The sequence below is a fragment of the Oratosquilla oratoria genome, chromosome 15 (genome assembly GCF_046742065.1).
Source record: "Oratosquilla oratoria isolate Oo_2021 chromosome 15, ASM4674206v1, whole genome shotgun sequence".
Taxonomy (NCBI): Eukaryota; Metazoa; Arthropoda; class Malacostraca; order Stomatopoda; family Squillidae; genus Oratosquilla; species Oratosquilla oratoria.
In genome coordinates this window covers 2,664,498-2,679,497 of record NC_134791.1, presented here as the reverse complement: position 1 = coordinate 2,679,497, position 15,000 = coordinate 2,664,498, and the positions used below count along the sequence as shown (strand labels likewise).

General features: G+C 43.7%; 1 protein-coding gene across 1 annotated transcript in view; it reads right to left on the bottom strand.

Moving 5' to 3' along the window:
• LOC143033238 (uncharacterized) overlaps window positions 1-9,649 on the bottom strand; it is a 207,729-nt gene extending 198,080 nt beyond the window's left edge. Inside the window, exon 1 of the mRNA XM_076198440.1 lies at window positions 9,596-9,649. Coding sequence (XP_076054555.1) covers window positions 9,596-9,636 — 41 coding nt within the window. The 5' untranslated portion in view covers window positions 9,637-9,649. The remainder of the gene's footprint in view (window positions 1-9,595) is intronic.
• Between the last annotated feature and the right edge of the window lie 5,351 nt (window positions 9,650-15,000).

Here is a 15,000-nt window from a genome sequence, read left to right as displayed (position 1 = left end):
AGGAAGAGGATGAAGAGGAGGGAAGATGAGGAGAATGAAGACGAGAAAATGAAGGAGGAGGAGAAAAAAGGGGAAAAGAAGGAAGATGAAGGGGAAGAAGAGGAGGAAGAGGAGGGAAGAGGAGGGAAGAGGAGGAAGATGAGGATGGAGATGAGAAAGTGAGTAGGAGAAAAATGGGAAGAGAAGGAAAAAGAAGTGGAAGAGGAGGAAGAGGAGGAAGAGGAGGAAGAAGAGGAAGAAGAAGAGGAAGAGGAGGAAGAGGAAGAGGAGGAAGAGGAGGAAGAGGAAGGGAGAAGAGACGGGTCGTTAGCTGATATGAAATCATGAAAGTGACCAACCCCCCTTCCCCCCTCCCCCCCAACGCACTCAATATCTCACGCAACATCGGTCAGGGGCCTCGTGTGACCGTATTAACCAGCTCCCCCCCCCCGGCTCAGCCCCTGTGGGGTCCGGGGGGGAAAGGGGGGATGACCAGCCGTGCGTGGGCCCCCCCAGGTCGAGCCCCCCTAACTGTTAGGGGGCCTCAAGACGCGGCTTCCGGTTGAGGGCTTCTCTGTTGTGATTATTAACAATCCCCCCCTTCCCCCCGGAGGACACTCCCCCTTTCCCCCAACCCCTCCCTTGGTTGAATAAAATCGCCTAGCGGCAGATAGAATTGAATAAATTGAAAGGGTTAACCAGTTCGCCAATGAGAGGACGTTTGACAAGTGAATAAAATCAACTGGCGACAGTCAAAATTAACTGCAGATGGGCGGCACATTTGTGAGGTAGTGTAGAGTGGATATTTGACGTAGAATTTTGAAACGCACACACATTCACACACAGACACACAGACATATATATATACATATATATATATATATATATATATATATATATATATATATATATATGAAAAGGAGTGAAAAGAGTAAGGGAGGCAAGACAGATAGAGGAGAACGTATAGGGTGAAGACGGACAGATGTTAACACAAATGAAGGCGGTTGGGGAAATATGGGTCGAGTTTTTCTAGAGTTGTTAAATGTTGAGGAGGATAGGGAAAATTCAACTGTGGCAGTAGGAAATGATCGGGAAATGACTGATGTGGGAAGAACACTAAAGAAATGACATTTTCCCTGTGGCAGTAGATCACCGGGAAATGACTGATGGGAAAAGAACATTGAAAGAAATGACATTTTCCCTGTGGCAGTAGATCACCGGGAAATGACTGATGGGAAAAGAACATTGAAAGAAATGACATTTTCCCTGTGGCAGTAGATCACCGGGAAATGACTGATGGGAGATGAGAATGGTAGAAAAATATGATATACAAAGAGCACTAAAAGAAATTAAATATGGTATGGCACCTGGGTTAGATGGTCGTCGTGTGGGGTGTTTGACGAAAGAAGTATAACGGAATGACTATTGAGATTGTTCAATGTATGCCTACGGTAAGGGTACCATTGGACTACAAGATAACATGTATAGTTTCACTACAAAATTGGAAAAAGGGTACAAATAAGAAGGTTTTGGTTTTAGAGGGATCAATGTGTTTAGTGTAGCTGATAAGGTGCATGGGTGTGTGGTAACTATGAGGATTAGGAGGGGAACAGTGGGAGTGATTTGGGAAGAGAAGTGTCCGTTGAGAAAAAAGGCTGCGCAGGTCCAATTTCTGTAGTTAGATAGCAATGTTACTGGCAAAGGGGAAGGGGGTCTTTCTGTACTTCATGGATTTGGAGAAGGAGTATGACAGAGAAGCGTTGTAAGGTGTGTTTCAGATGTACGAGATGGAAAGGAGTCTGTTGAAGGCGGTCTCTCTCTCTCTCTCTCTCTTTCTCTCTCTCTCTCTCTCTGCGTGATCTGTAAAGGTGTGAGGGTAAGGAGAGTGAATAGTTGCAGGTGAAGATGGGGCTGTGTCAGGATTGTGTAATATAAATTCATCTACTTATTTATTTTATGTACAATGACGGGGTGGTGAGGAATTTATACAACAGGATACTAAGTAGGGGTTTAGAGTTAGTGTTGAAGGAAGAAGGAGGTGAGCCAGTTGTTGTTTGAGGACGACAATGCGCTTGTGGCCGAGTCTGAGGATAGACTGAAGTAGGTGGTGGAGTTAGGGAGGGTACGTGAAAGAAGAAATGTTAAAATAAATCTGGACAAAATAAGGTGACGAGACGTATATGGGTTGATATTTGTGTTGTTTTGCAAACGAGTTTCAAGGGTGAAAGGTCGAATCAAGAGGAGAGTTTGAAGTATTTGGGGTCACATGCAGGAGGGAATGGAGGCGTAGGGATAGTGAATTATAGTGTAAAAGAAACAGGTAAATATCGTGTAGGAATTAACAAAGTCCTGTTAAATAGGTATATCGGAGAAGACCGCAAAGAGGAGACTACATGGAAGTGATTATACTCTCAAGACTGTAAGAAGAAGAGTCTTGGAGTTTGAAGGACGCAGAGGCTTAAAACTGTTTGAGATGAAGTATGCGGAATTGAGACGGGAGGCTGGGGAGGAAAGAATTGAAAGATAAAGTTGATACAAGGAAGAGGAGATAATCTGGTAATATGGAAAGGAGTAAAGAAAGACGAGTAGAAACGGTGTGGAAGGCAGAAGTGGATTTTTGGATACACATACACACACAATATATATATATATATATATATATATATATATATATATATATATATATATATATATATATATATATGAATAATATATATATCTGAATAGAATCGCCAATGACGGCGTATGTCAACCAAATAATTCCGAATATCGCCCCCGGACTCGAACCGGGGCCTTGCGTGATACTAGACCGAACTTTAGTCCCTACAGTATGGTAGAGCTTCGGCCTAGCAACACGCAAGGCCCCGGTTCGAGTCCGAGGGAAACTGTCGAAATTTTTATATAATACCTACCGACAAGATTAAATGAACACAAAAGGTCGATTAGATATGGCCAAATAAATTCATATATATATATATATATATTATATATATATGTATTTATATATATACATATATATATACATATATATATATATATATATGTATATATATATGTGTGTGTGTGTGTGTGTGTGTGTGTGTGTGTGTGTGTGTGTGTGTGTGTGTGTGCGTGGGTGCGCGTCCGTGTAATAATGTAAGCTTTTTTGATATCGTTCATTTCTGGTACGCGGAGAAGCCTGGATTCATCAAAGGTCCCGTATACCAGTGTGACATCACAGTGTTGTTACCTTATCAGTGTGATTAAACTCTCGACTCTCCACCAGCGCTTCTCGCCAAGTTAACAACCTCACCAACCCCAATTAGGCCACCGTGGTCTTTCAGAAAGGCTGTACCGTCCTAGTGGGGGATAGGCAGGTCAGTCAATGAACTACGAGGACTGAACTCGATATATATACACACAGACGTGTATATATATAACAATATACTGTGGATCTCGGTATCCTCGTGTTTGACCTCACTTCTGATTATAAGAAGACTATTCGGAAGATAGAGAAAACTACGAAGAAGTTAGTTGATATTGAATTAGCACTGGTCTTTAATCAAACTTGTTTAAAAGAGAACTTACTGCCTATATATATATATATAAATAAAAACAACGGTGAGGTGTTGTCTGTGCAAGGTTGTGATCAATTGTCTGACGTGAATGACCAAAAGCGTAAGCCTGTACAAAGGATTACAAAGGCGGAGCATTCCGACAGGAGACCTTTTGGTCCACAACTAGGTCGGAGGGGGGGGGGGAGCCCGGGAGGCTTCGGCAGAGCGGACTACCTCTCCCAGTTCCAGCAGCGGCCAATATAATGAGCTCTTTGATCACTGTACTTCATCACACCCTTGAAGACGATCCTAGGACTAGGACCAAAACGTTGGACATTTATGCTCCCACTTTTAGTGTGGTGTTTACGTTTCTCCCGTTCAACATGGATCCCGGACTCCAGATCTTCATATTATGAATATATATGGAAATAAACTCATCTGCTGGGATTCGAACCCTCACCTGAGCGGCTTGCGTCTTACAAGATGAAGACCGTACCATCACGCCATCCTGACCCTTCAAAACGAAACGACTTAGTTCACGGCCCAGTCGTTCCACCGAGGGCACCCGGGTGGAACGTGGTATGTACTGTATTTCATCAAATCCTTTATGCAGGCTAGTCTTCCGACACAAAAACACACACACACACATATATATATATATATATATATATATATATACATACAAGCTTAAGAGCATAAGTAATATTTAAATGTTATTGAATTCTACACTTGAGAATGAGGAGATTTGGGGGGAGTGGAAGACTGGGAATTGTGGGGGGAGGGGAGGGGGAGGGAAGGAAAGGTGTTTGGGAGGAGGGGGAGAGTGGAAAGGAGGAGAGTGGGGGGAGAGGGGGAAGGAGAGTGGGGGGGGAGCAAATATTGGAAATCTTGAGAGGAGACATCTCCGCGATCTGGGCGGAATCGAATTTAATCGCCGGCCAAGGAGGAGACATTCCGCCTCGTCTCAGGGCCAAGCGGACCGGAAGAAAGGAGGAGGGAGGAGAGAGGAGGAGGAGGAGGAGAGAGGAGAGAAGAGGAGGAGGAGAGAAGAGGAGGAGGAGAGAAGAGGAGGAGGAGGAGGAGGAGGAGGAGAGAAGAGGAGGAGGAGGAGGAGGAGGAGGAGAGTGGACGCGAAGTAGGAGAGAAGAAGAGGAGGAGGAGAGAAGAGGAGGAGGAGAGAAGAGGAGGAGGAGGAGGAGGAGAGAAGAGGAGGAGGAGGAGGAGAGAAGAGGAGGAGGAGGAGGAGAGAAGAGGAGGAGGAGGAGAGAAGAGGAGGACAGTGGAGGCGAGAGGAGAAGGAGGAGAGGAGAGGAGAGAAGAGGAGGAGAAGGAAAAGGAGAAGAAGGAAGAGGAGGCGAAGATGAAGGAAGAGGAGAGGAGAAGGAAGAGAAGGAGGAAGAGGAGGAGAAGGAAGAGGAGAGGAGAAATAGGAGAAAGAGAAGGAGGAAGAGGGGAGAAGGAGGAAGAAGAGAGGAGGAGGAGGAGGAAGGGAGGGAGGAGGAGGCGTGGTCCCCCCAGATGTTTCCCCCAGGACGACAACAAAGTGCCTCAGTTCCTCAACAAACTTGATGCATATCTAAAGGTGCACGGGGAGGAGGAGGAGGAGGAAGAGGAGGAGGAGGAGGACGAAGAGGAGTGGAAGAAGAGAAGGACGAAAAGGAGAACTAGGAAGAGGAGGAGGAGGAAGAGGAGGGGAAAAGAAAGTTGGAAGAGGAGGAAGAGGAAGAGGAGGGGAAGAGGAAGAGGAGGGGAAGAGGAAGAGTGGAGGAAGAGGAGGACGAGGAAGAGGAGGGGGAAGAGGAGGGTGAAGAGGAGGACGAATAGGAGGAGGAAGAGGAGGAGGAGGAAAAGGAGAAGGACGAGGAGGAAGAGAAGGAGGAGGAAGAGAAGAAGGAGGAGGAAGAGGAGAAGGAGGAGGAAGAGAAGAGGAGGAGGGAGAAGAGGAAGAATGGGCGGAGAAAGAGAAAGAGAAACAGGAAGATAGAGCAGAAGGAAAACAAGGAGGAGGAAGAGGAGGAGGAGGAAAAGGACAGGAAGAGGAGGAAAAAGGGATAAGAGGAGGAGGAAAAAGAGGGATAAGAGGAGGAGGAGGAAGAGGAGTAAAAGAAAGAAAAGGTGGAAGAAGATGAAGAGGTGGAGGAAGAGGATAAGGAGCAGGAGGAAAAGGACAGGAGGAGGAGGAGGAGGAGGAGAAGGAGGAAGAGGAGGAGGGGGAAGAAAGGGAAGAGGAAGAAAAGGTGGAAGATGATAAGGAGGAAGAGGATAAGGAGCAGGAGGAAAATTACAGGAGGAGGAGGAGGAGGAGGAGGAGGAAGAGGAGGAGGGGGAAGAAAGGGAAGAGGAAGAAAAGGTGGAAGATGATGAGGAGGAAGAGGATAAGGAGCAGGAGGAAAAGGAGAGGAGGAGGAGGAGCACGTGAAGGAAGAAGCAGAAGAAGAGGAGAAAGTAGGAAGAAAAGGAGAGAAGAGAGGAGTAAAAAAGAGAAGATGAAAACGAAATGGAGGAGAGGAGGAGAAAGAAGAAGAGAAAGGAAAGAAAGAGGAGGAGAAAGAAGAGTAGGAAGATGAGGAGGAAGAATAAGCGGAATACACAGGAGAAAGAGGAGAAAGATGAAGAAGAGAAGGAGGAAGTAGAGGAGGAGGAGGGAGAGAAGGAGGAATTAGAGGAGGAAGAAGATGAGGCAAAGGAAGGAGAGAAAGAGAAGTAGGAGGAGGATGTGGAAGAGGAAGAGGAAGAGGAAGAGGAGGAGGAGGAGGAGGGAGAGAAGGAGGAATTAGAGGAGGAAGAAGATGAGGCAAAGGAAGGAGAGAAAGAGAAGTAGGAGGAGGATGTGGAAGAGGAAGAGGAAGAGGAAGAGGAAGAGGAGGGAGAGGAGGAAGAGGAGGGAGAGGAGGAGGAGGAGGAGGAGGGAGAGGAGGAGGGAGAGGAGGGGGAGGGGGAGGAGGAGGAGGGAGAGGAGGGGGAAGAGGAGTAGGAAGAGGCAGAGGGAACGCTGCGCAGCCCATTCCAGTCACTGATCCAGAATACACACACACACACACACACACACACACACACACACGCACACACACACATACACACATTTCGAATGGGATTATACTGCCCACCTCTCCCTCCCTCCTTCTCCCTCCTCTCTCTCTTTCGTGTTATTTCCTCTCTCTCTCTCTCTCTCTCTCTCTCTGGATGGGAGTGAAATGGCTACCTCCCTGTTAAGGGGGAAAAGCCCTTGGTATATAGATAAATAGTATTCGTGTGTGTGTGTGTGTGTGTGTGTGTGTGTGTGTGTGTGTGTGTGTGTGTGTGTGTGTGTGTGTGTGTGTGTGTGTGTGTGTGTCGTCCTCGCGTGACTGAAATTGCATGATTAGACTTTTGTCACGCCTTGGGCGAATAAAATTTATGTTTAGACGATTTACGATGATGTATGTATATAATAATTTATGATGTATTTACTCAATAACATCCTTTTGTATAAAGTGTGTCCGTGACTTCCTGTTGCTACAAACAACTCGAATCGTTTCTCTGGCGACGTTGGAGACACGAAACGTATTCAACTCAGGCAGGAAGAGTAACCGAGCTCGGTGATTGGTTGCTGCTCCAACTACCAAACCTATTGGAGTACAAGAAACGTAACTACCAAACGTACTGGAGTGCAGGAAACGTAACTACCAAACGTATTGGAATGCAGAAAACGTAACTACCAAACGTACTGGAGTACAGGAAACGTAACTACCAAACGTATTGGAGTACAGGTAACGTAACTACCAAACCTATTGGAGTACAGGAAACGTAACTACCAAACCTATTGGAGTACAGGAAACGTAACTACCAAACGTATTGGAGTGCAGGAAACGTAACTATCAAACGTACTGGAGTGCAGGAAACGTAACTACCAAACGTATTGGAGTGCAGGAAACCAACGTACCAAATGTATTGGAGTGCAGGAAACGTAGTAGCTACATCCCTGGCTATACAAGGCAAACCAGACGAGAGAGAAGGCAGAGACAACAGACAACAGAGAGACAAGAGACAACAGAAAAACAAGAAGGCAGAGACAAGAAAAATTCGAGAGACAAGAAAATCCGAGAGACAAGACGAGAGAACCAAGAGAGAAAAACGAGAAGAGAAAAGACAAAACGAGAAGCAGGCACACATAGTTCACCTGAAAACTCCGCAGAAAAATGTCTACATTCGTCGATTACAACTCAACTAAACAAGTCCTTTGGACCTCTACGATTGCACTACGCAATCTTCAAGTACCGAATCCTGTGAATCGGCAATCTCCACGCAAAGCCTTCGCCTTTCCGAATGATTTCGGGCAGCTTCCTAACTACTAATGAACTAAACCTACCTACGGCTCTACACCCTCTCTATGTTATTTCTCCACTAAGAAACACCAACAAATCTCCTTCGCGTTTCCCAACTACCAGAAGATTTCCCTACCAGAAGTCATTGTGCATCAGTCTCTCATCAAACAACTAGTTTGTTCCCAACTACAAGAAGATTTCCCTACCAGAAGTCATCGTGCATCAATCTCTCATCATACAACTCGTTTGTTCCAAACTACCAGAAGATTTCCCTACCAGAAGTCACCATGCATCAGTCTCTCATCATAAAACTCGTTTGTACCCAACTACCAGAAGATTTCCCTACCAGAAGTGATAGTGCATCAATCTCTCATCAAACAAATCGTTTGTTCCCAACTACCAGAAGATTCCCCTACCAGAAGTCATCATGAAAAGTCTCTCATCAAACAACTCGTTTGTTCCCAACTACCAGAAGATTCCCCTACCAGAAGTCATCATGTACTAGTCTCTCATCAAACAACTCGTTTGTTCCCGAGATTCGAAGATCGAATCAGACGACTTTCTGTTGGTGCGGCCAGAAGCTACAAAGGCGGAGCATGCCGACAGGAGACCTTTTGGTCCATAACCAAGTCGGATACGAAAAAATATAATGATAAATAAAACAAAAAATATAATAACATAAATAATAATAAAATAAATGCATAGGTATCGTTAAATAAACATGTAAAGAGTAAATAATAATAATTTGACATAGAACTTATAATAAATTAAAATCAAGCAAATAATAATAATAAATTGACATATAAATAGTAATAATGATTTGACATATAACTAATAACATTGACACATAACTGATATATAAACTCGTCTTCAGCCTAAACAATACTTTAGTTAGCCCACCTGCTCTAACGTGGCGCATACAAGGACACAGTTAGCTGGTCGTACCTGCAGAATTTCTGTCTACCTTATCTCATTCATGATTCAACAAGTCTTACATATATAAAAAATTATGCTTGATGTGCATTGTTATATTCTTATCATTCTATGTCCATTTATGTTTTGTTTTTTTACTGTAAATAATAATCAATTTTAACAAAATGTTTAATTACCCTACCTCTCGCGCGAACTGCTCAACGTCATTTACTTCTTCTTCTTCTTCTTCTTTCTGTGTCACTGTTTGGCCTGCCCTATTGGTTGGTCGTCACAGTGTGAGTGTCAATGTGTTTGTGTGTGTGTGGCTTTCTGTGTGCGCGCGTTTGTGTGGTTCTGTGTGTGCGTTTGTGTGGTTCTGTGTGTGCGCGTTTGTGTGGTTCTGTGTGTGTGTGCGCGTTCGTGTGTGTGTGCGCGCGCGTTCGTGTGTGTGTGCGCGCGTTCGTGTGTGTGTGTGTGTGTGCGCAAGTTTGTATGTGTGTGCATTAGGCCTCGCGTGTGAAAATTTACGAAACAAAAAAGAAAAAACAAATAAACAAAACCTAGTCAATTATAAAGATCTTTACTCTGGACGAAGCCGTCACCTATGCCCTAAGTACTCGGACATCCAATGTAACAGACAAGGACAAGCAACCCTCGGAACTGAACCCGAGGCTTTGGACTTCCGAGTCGAGGTCCAAACCCAACAAGCCACAGCCAAACACTTCATCAACCTCAACTCCTCAATGTTGAGGTTCAGTGAAGCGTTGGTTTCCTCCTCGCTTCGCTGAGCGGTGACGGGTACCTAGCACATAGGGCAAAGGTGACGGCTTTCGGATGTTCAGCGTCTCCAGGCGTAAGGCTTACCTGAGGGACATGATGGAGAAGTACACGACCGTCTGGTCCATGAAGATGCCAACTGAAAATAAATAAATAAATAAATAAATAAATAAATAAATGGCAAACACTAATAACAAAAATTATTAAACTTTTATTATTATCATTATTATTATTATCATTATTATTATCATCATTATTATTATTATAGCTATTATTCCTGTTAATATCTTCGGTAATATCATTATTACTATTATCATTATTATCATCATTATTATTGTTATTATTGCAATTATTACAACTGCTATTATTACTATCATTACTCTCGGATGTTATTTCTGGTATTTTTTACGATTATCATTACAACATTACCGTCGTTCCCGGGCCATTAATCACGGGTAACTTTTAATTAACACAGAGGCTGCGTACTGCAGTAGCAAATGGCCAAGCTAATACAATTATATCCACTTTAATTGTCTGCAGACAATGCGCGGCTGGACCTCCAGAACCAAAAGGGCTAATTGAAAAAAAAAAAAAAAAAAAAAAAAAAAAAAAAAAAGCTTTTCTTCGCTTTTTTTTTTTTTTTTTTTTTTGAGTTCATTGGGGGGATGCGGTGAACACGTTTGAACAGAATTGTTGATAAAGAGGAAATGAACAAAGTAAACGAAGGCTTCGACCGCGAGTAAGATTATTGTTTATTTTATATTATATTTATCTGTTTTCTTTCCGTTAATTTTTTTTTTAATTATATGCGAAATGTATATATATATATATATATATATATATATATATATATATATATATATATATATATATATATATATATATATATATATATATCCCACTATCGGAGAAAAGAAAGATGTCTGAAGATATGTACTCGTATACTGCGATGACTGTGATCCTCTTCAGTGTGGTTTTACGAAGGGTGGGCTACCTTGGATATATTCTAGGACGAGATACATAGAGGGCGACATGGGGAGGTAAGCCTATTAGTGCGTGGTCCGTTTAACACCAAGTCATGATGACCCAAGGTCAAACTGACCTCAGGTTAAATGTTTGCGCGACAGGTGGTAGGTTCAGGTCTGTGTGTGTGTGTGTGTGTGTGTGTGTGTGTGTGTGTGTGTGTGTGTGTGTGTGTGTGTGTGTGTGTGTGTGTGTGTGTGTGTGTGTGTGTGTGTGTGTGTGTAAAAAAAATTATACACATCTAAACCAACTTCCTTCAGTGAAGCATTTCAAATTAATAAAATCGCCCGGCAATAACAAGAATAATAGGTAAAGGACATCTTTGCAGAGGAAGTCTCGCACTACCGCTGGGGAAGTGAACCATGTTCGGTTGTCAGAGGTTCACGCCAGGAGACGCTGAGTTTCTGCGAACTATGACAGGGTGAGTAGTATTATCTGTTTTTGTTGCAGACCAGGGAGGGGGAGGGAGATAGAGGAAGGGGGGGATGAGAGTGGGGGGATGAGAGTGAGGGAGGGGGAATGAGACAGAGTGAGGGGGAATAAGAGCGAGGGAGAAGAAGACAGAGGGCGGGGAAAGGAAAGAGAGATAGGGAGAGGGGTAGAAAGGAGAGTGAGAAAGAGGGGGGGAGAGGGGGGGAGACAGAGGATGAGAGAGTTGAGACAGGGGAAAAAGGGAAAGGGATAGGGAGGGAGGTATATATATATATATATATATATATATATATATATATATATATATATATATATAATGTGTGTGTGTGTGTGTGTGTGTGTGTGTGTGTGTGTGTGTGTGTGTGTGTGTGTAAAGAGAGAGACAGAGACACCGGAGAAAATAAATAAATAAATAAAAATCCAAAGAGACGGCCCTACGCACAGCCACCATGGCCGCCCCCGCCGGCAGTTGTAACGTTGCGACGCGCGATTAATCATCGTCATCGTCATCATCATCATCCTTCCGCCGAAAAGGGGGCGACCCGCCATCATTAGTCACGTGACTGAGCGGAACGGAACGGAATGGAACGGAACGTGACGGAATGGGACATAACGTAACGTAACGGAACGGAATGGACGGACTGGGAGAAACGGAACGCAACGCAACGGAACGGAATGGGACAGAATGTCACGTAACGGAATGGAACAGAACGTTGCGTAATGGAATGGCCGGAACGGGAGCAACGAACGGAATGTAACGGAACGGGACTGAACGTAACGGAATGGGACAGAACGTAACGTAACGGAATGGACGGAACGGGAGCAACGAACAAAACGGAATAGACGGAACGGGACGGAATGGGACAGAACGTAACGGAACGGAACAGAACGTAACGTAAGCAACGAACGGAATGTTACGGAACGGAACAGAACGTAACGTAGGCAACGAACGGAATGTTACGGAACGGGACAGAACGTAACGTAACGGAATGGACGGAACGGGAGCAACGAACGGAATGTAACGGAACGGAAGAGTGTCGGAACAGAACAGAGCATGGTGAACGAAGTAACGGAATGGACGGAACGGAACGGTAAGAATGGAGTGGAGGGAACGGAGTGGGAGGAAAGGAACAGAATGAACGGAATATCGGAACAAGCGGAACGGAATAGGGGGATCGGAATTGAAGGAACAGAACGGAACAAGCGGAACAGAACGGAAGGAGCGGAACAGAACGGAACGAGCGGAACAGATCGGAACGAGAGGAACAGAATATAACGGAACATGCGGAACAGAACGGAACAAGCGGAACAGAACCGAACAAACTGAATAGAACGAAACGGATCGGAATAGAACGGAACGGATCGGAACGAATGGAACAGAACGGAACGGAACAATAGAACGGAACAAGCGGAACAGAACGGAACAAGAGGAACGGAAAGGAACAAGCGGAACGGAACAATCGGAACGGAACGGAACAAGCGGAACGGAACAGGCGGATTTCTATATCGGAAAAAGAAATGTGAAGACGGCAGCCACAGTAAAATCTTTATTTTTCATTTTCAAAACATAAAAAAAGGTTCATAAATTTTTTCTATTTACTTATGTAGAAAGAAAAGGAAAAAGAAAAAGACAAAAAGAAAACTAAAAATCAAAATCAAAAGAAAAGAACAAAAGGAAAAGAAAGAAAAATATATAGAAAAAATAAAATATAAAATTAATAATAAAAAAAAAAAAAAAAAAAAAAGAGAAAATCCCTCAACTTTATCTTGTTCAGACTGCCGCCAGGCGATTTTATTCAGCTTTGGGGGTTAACCTCTGGCCCCGTAAAAGGTTAATTGTTTCTCGACATTTCTCCCCATTTATTCAATTTTCTGATTTTTCTGTTCTTCCCATTTTCAGCCCTTCCTCCATTTTTTCCATTTCTATTTTCGTTTTCTTTTTTCTTTTTCTAAACAAACCAGGGCCACTCTTTTCTTTTTTTCTTTGAATTTTTTGGTTTTTATTCGATTTTCGAAAAAATAAATAAATTCGATAAAAGATATTCTCACCATCTCAATAATTAAGCCAATTATCTTTCATTATATCATTGCGTGTGATATTTTATTTATTCATTTATTTATTTATTTATTTATTCGTTCGTTACTTCATCTATTTTGTGACCACCTGGCCACAGGAAGACTGTTAAAAAAAAAAAAAAAAAAAAAAGAGAGAGAGAGAGAGAGAGAGAGATTCGTATCGAAGCCCAGGTAGTGCCTAAAGACTGATCTCAAAGCTAGAGCCGTTGCAAGAGGACAAAAAAAGTAAGACATGAAACGCTATACTGACATCCCTAGTAGATTTCAAACTGACGTCATCCGATTTCATTCATACAATATGACGTCATTATACCTTATAGTGACGTCACCACAATATGACGTCATAACATGTAGTGACGTCACACATGTCATTATACATTATGGTGACGTCATCACACATGTGGTGACGTCATCACCCTGTGGTGACGTCATCACCCTGTGGTGACGTCAACATACCATGTGACGTCTATATTCAAATTACATGGCTATTCTGGCTGCCGCCAGACGATTTTATTCAGCTGGAAGAGAACGTAAAGGAATTATACAGTTGACGTCACGAATTATACTGTTGACGTCACACCCTCATCGGACAGCTGTTTCAGAAGATTCGATAAATGGTTAGGTCAGGTGTCATGTTCCTTTTATATGTGGTCAGCGTGGTAAAACGGTAACGCCCTTGCTCTGGCAATCGCACAGCCGAGGGTTCGAGTTCCTGTGGCAGATCTTGTTCATCCAGTTAACTTTAAGTTAATTATCCTTCGCATATTTGATTCTGGCTAACGTCCAACGATTCAATTCGGTTAAGGAACGGCAAGGGTAACGCTACTGTAGTTACGGCGGTAATCCGGTAACTTGGTAATTACTGTGGTAATACTATTCAGATATAAGTCATGGTGGCGACTGCTGATTTTATTCTGATTTTTTGGGGCGTTGTGGTATCAATACTCAAAATACATTGAGTGAAAAAATATATAGAAAATAATATATTGCATACACATGTATTATGTATTAATGTATCATATATACATGTATTATATATGAATGTGTTACATATACATAGGCGAATACATACATATATACATGCATGTATACACAGGCACACACACACACACATGCACTCGTTCAAACAAAGTATATACATAAACATATATACGTACACACAACCACACACACATACTTAGAAAGCATATGCACAAAACATATACGAGTATAAGTACACACAACCACACACACATACATATGCACTCCTTCACACACACACACACACACACACACACACACACACACACACACACACACACATACACAAATGGACCAATTTCACAATTCACCAATTTCAGTGTAGTGCACACACGTTCAGACACTCTTCCACCCTAATCCACTTCTCTGGTTTCCAACTCCGCCCTCTCTCTTTTTAAACCACACAGAATCCACACTTTCCGGGGAATCCCCCCTTTCCTCCACTCCCCTCTTTCCACCCACTCCCATTTCTTCCCCTTCCCCCCACTCCACACCTTCCCAACTCCCTTCATTCCCCACCTTTCCCCTTCCTCCACTCCCCTCTTCCCACCCACTCCCCCTTCCCCCACTCCCTTCTCCCCACCCATTCTTCCACTCCCACTTACTCCATTTCCTCTTCCTACCTACTCCCCTTTCCCCCCACTCCCCTCTTCCCACCTACTCCCCCACTCCCCCTTCCTCCACTCCCTTCATCCCACCTACTCCCCTTTCCCCATTCCCTTCTTCCCACCCACTCCCCCTTCCCCCCACTCCCTTCTTCCCATTCACTCCTTCTCTTTCCCCTTCCGGATCTTTCCCTCCTTCGCTCCCGAAGGGCTGTGTGGGTGCGCGCGCCACGGACTTGAATAAAATCACCTGGCAACAGAAAGGATGAGCGGTAAAGTACCACGCTGTAAAGAAGGGAATAATCGAGATGGGACGTCGCGATCAAAGCAAAAGAA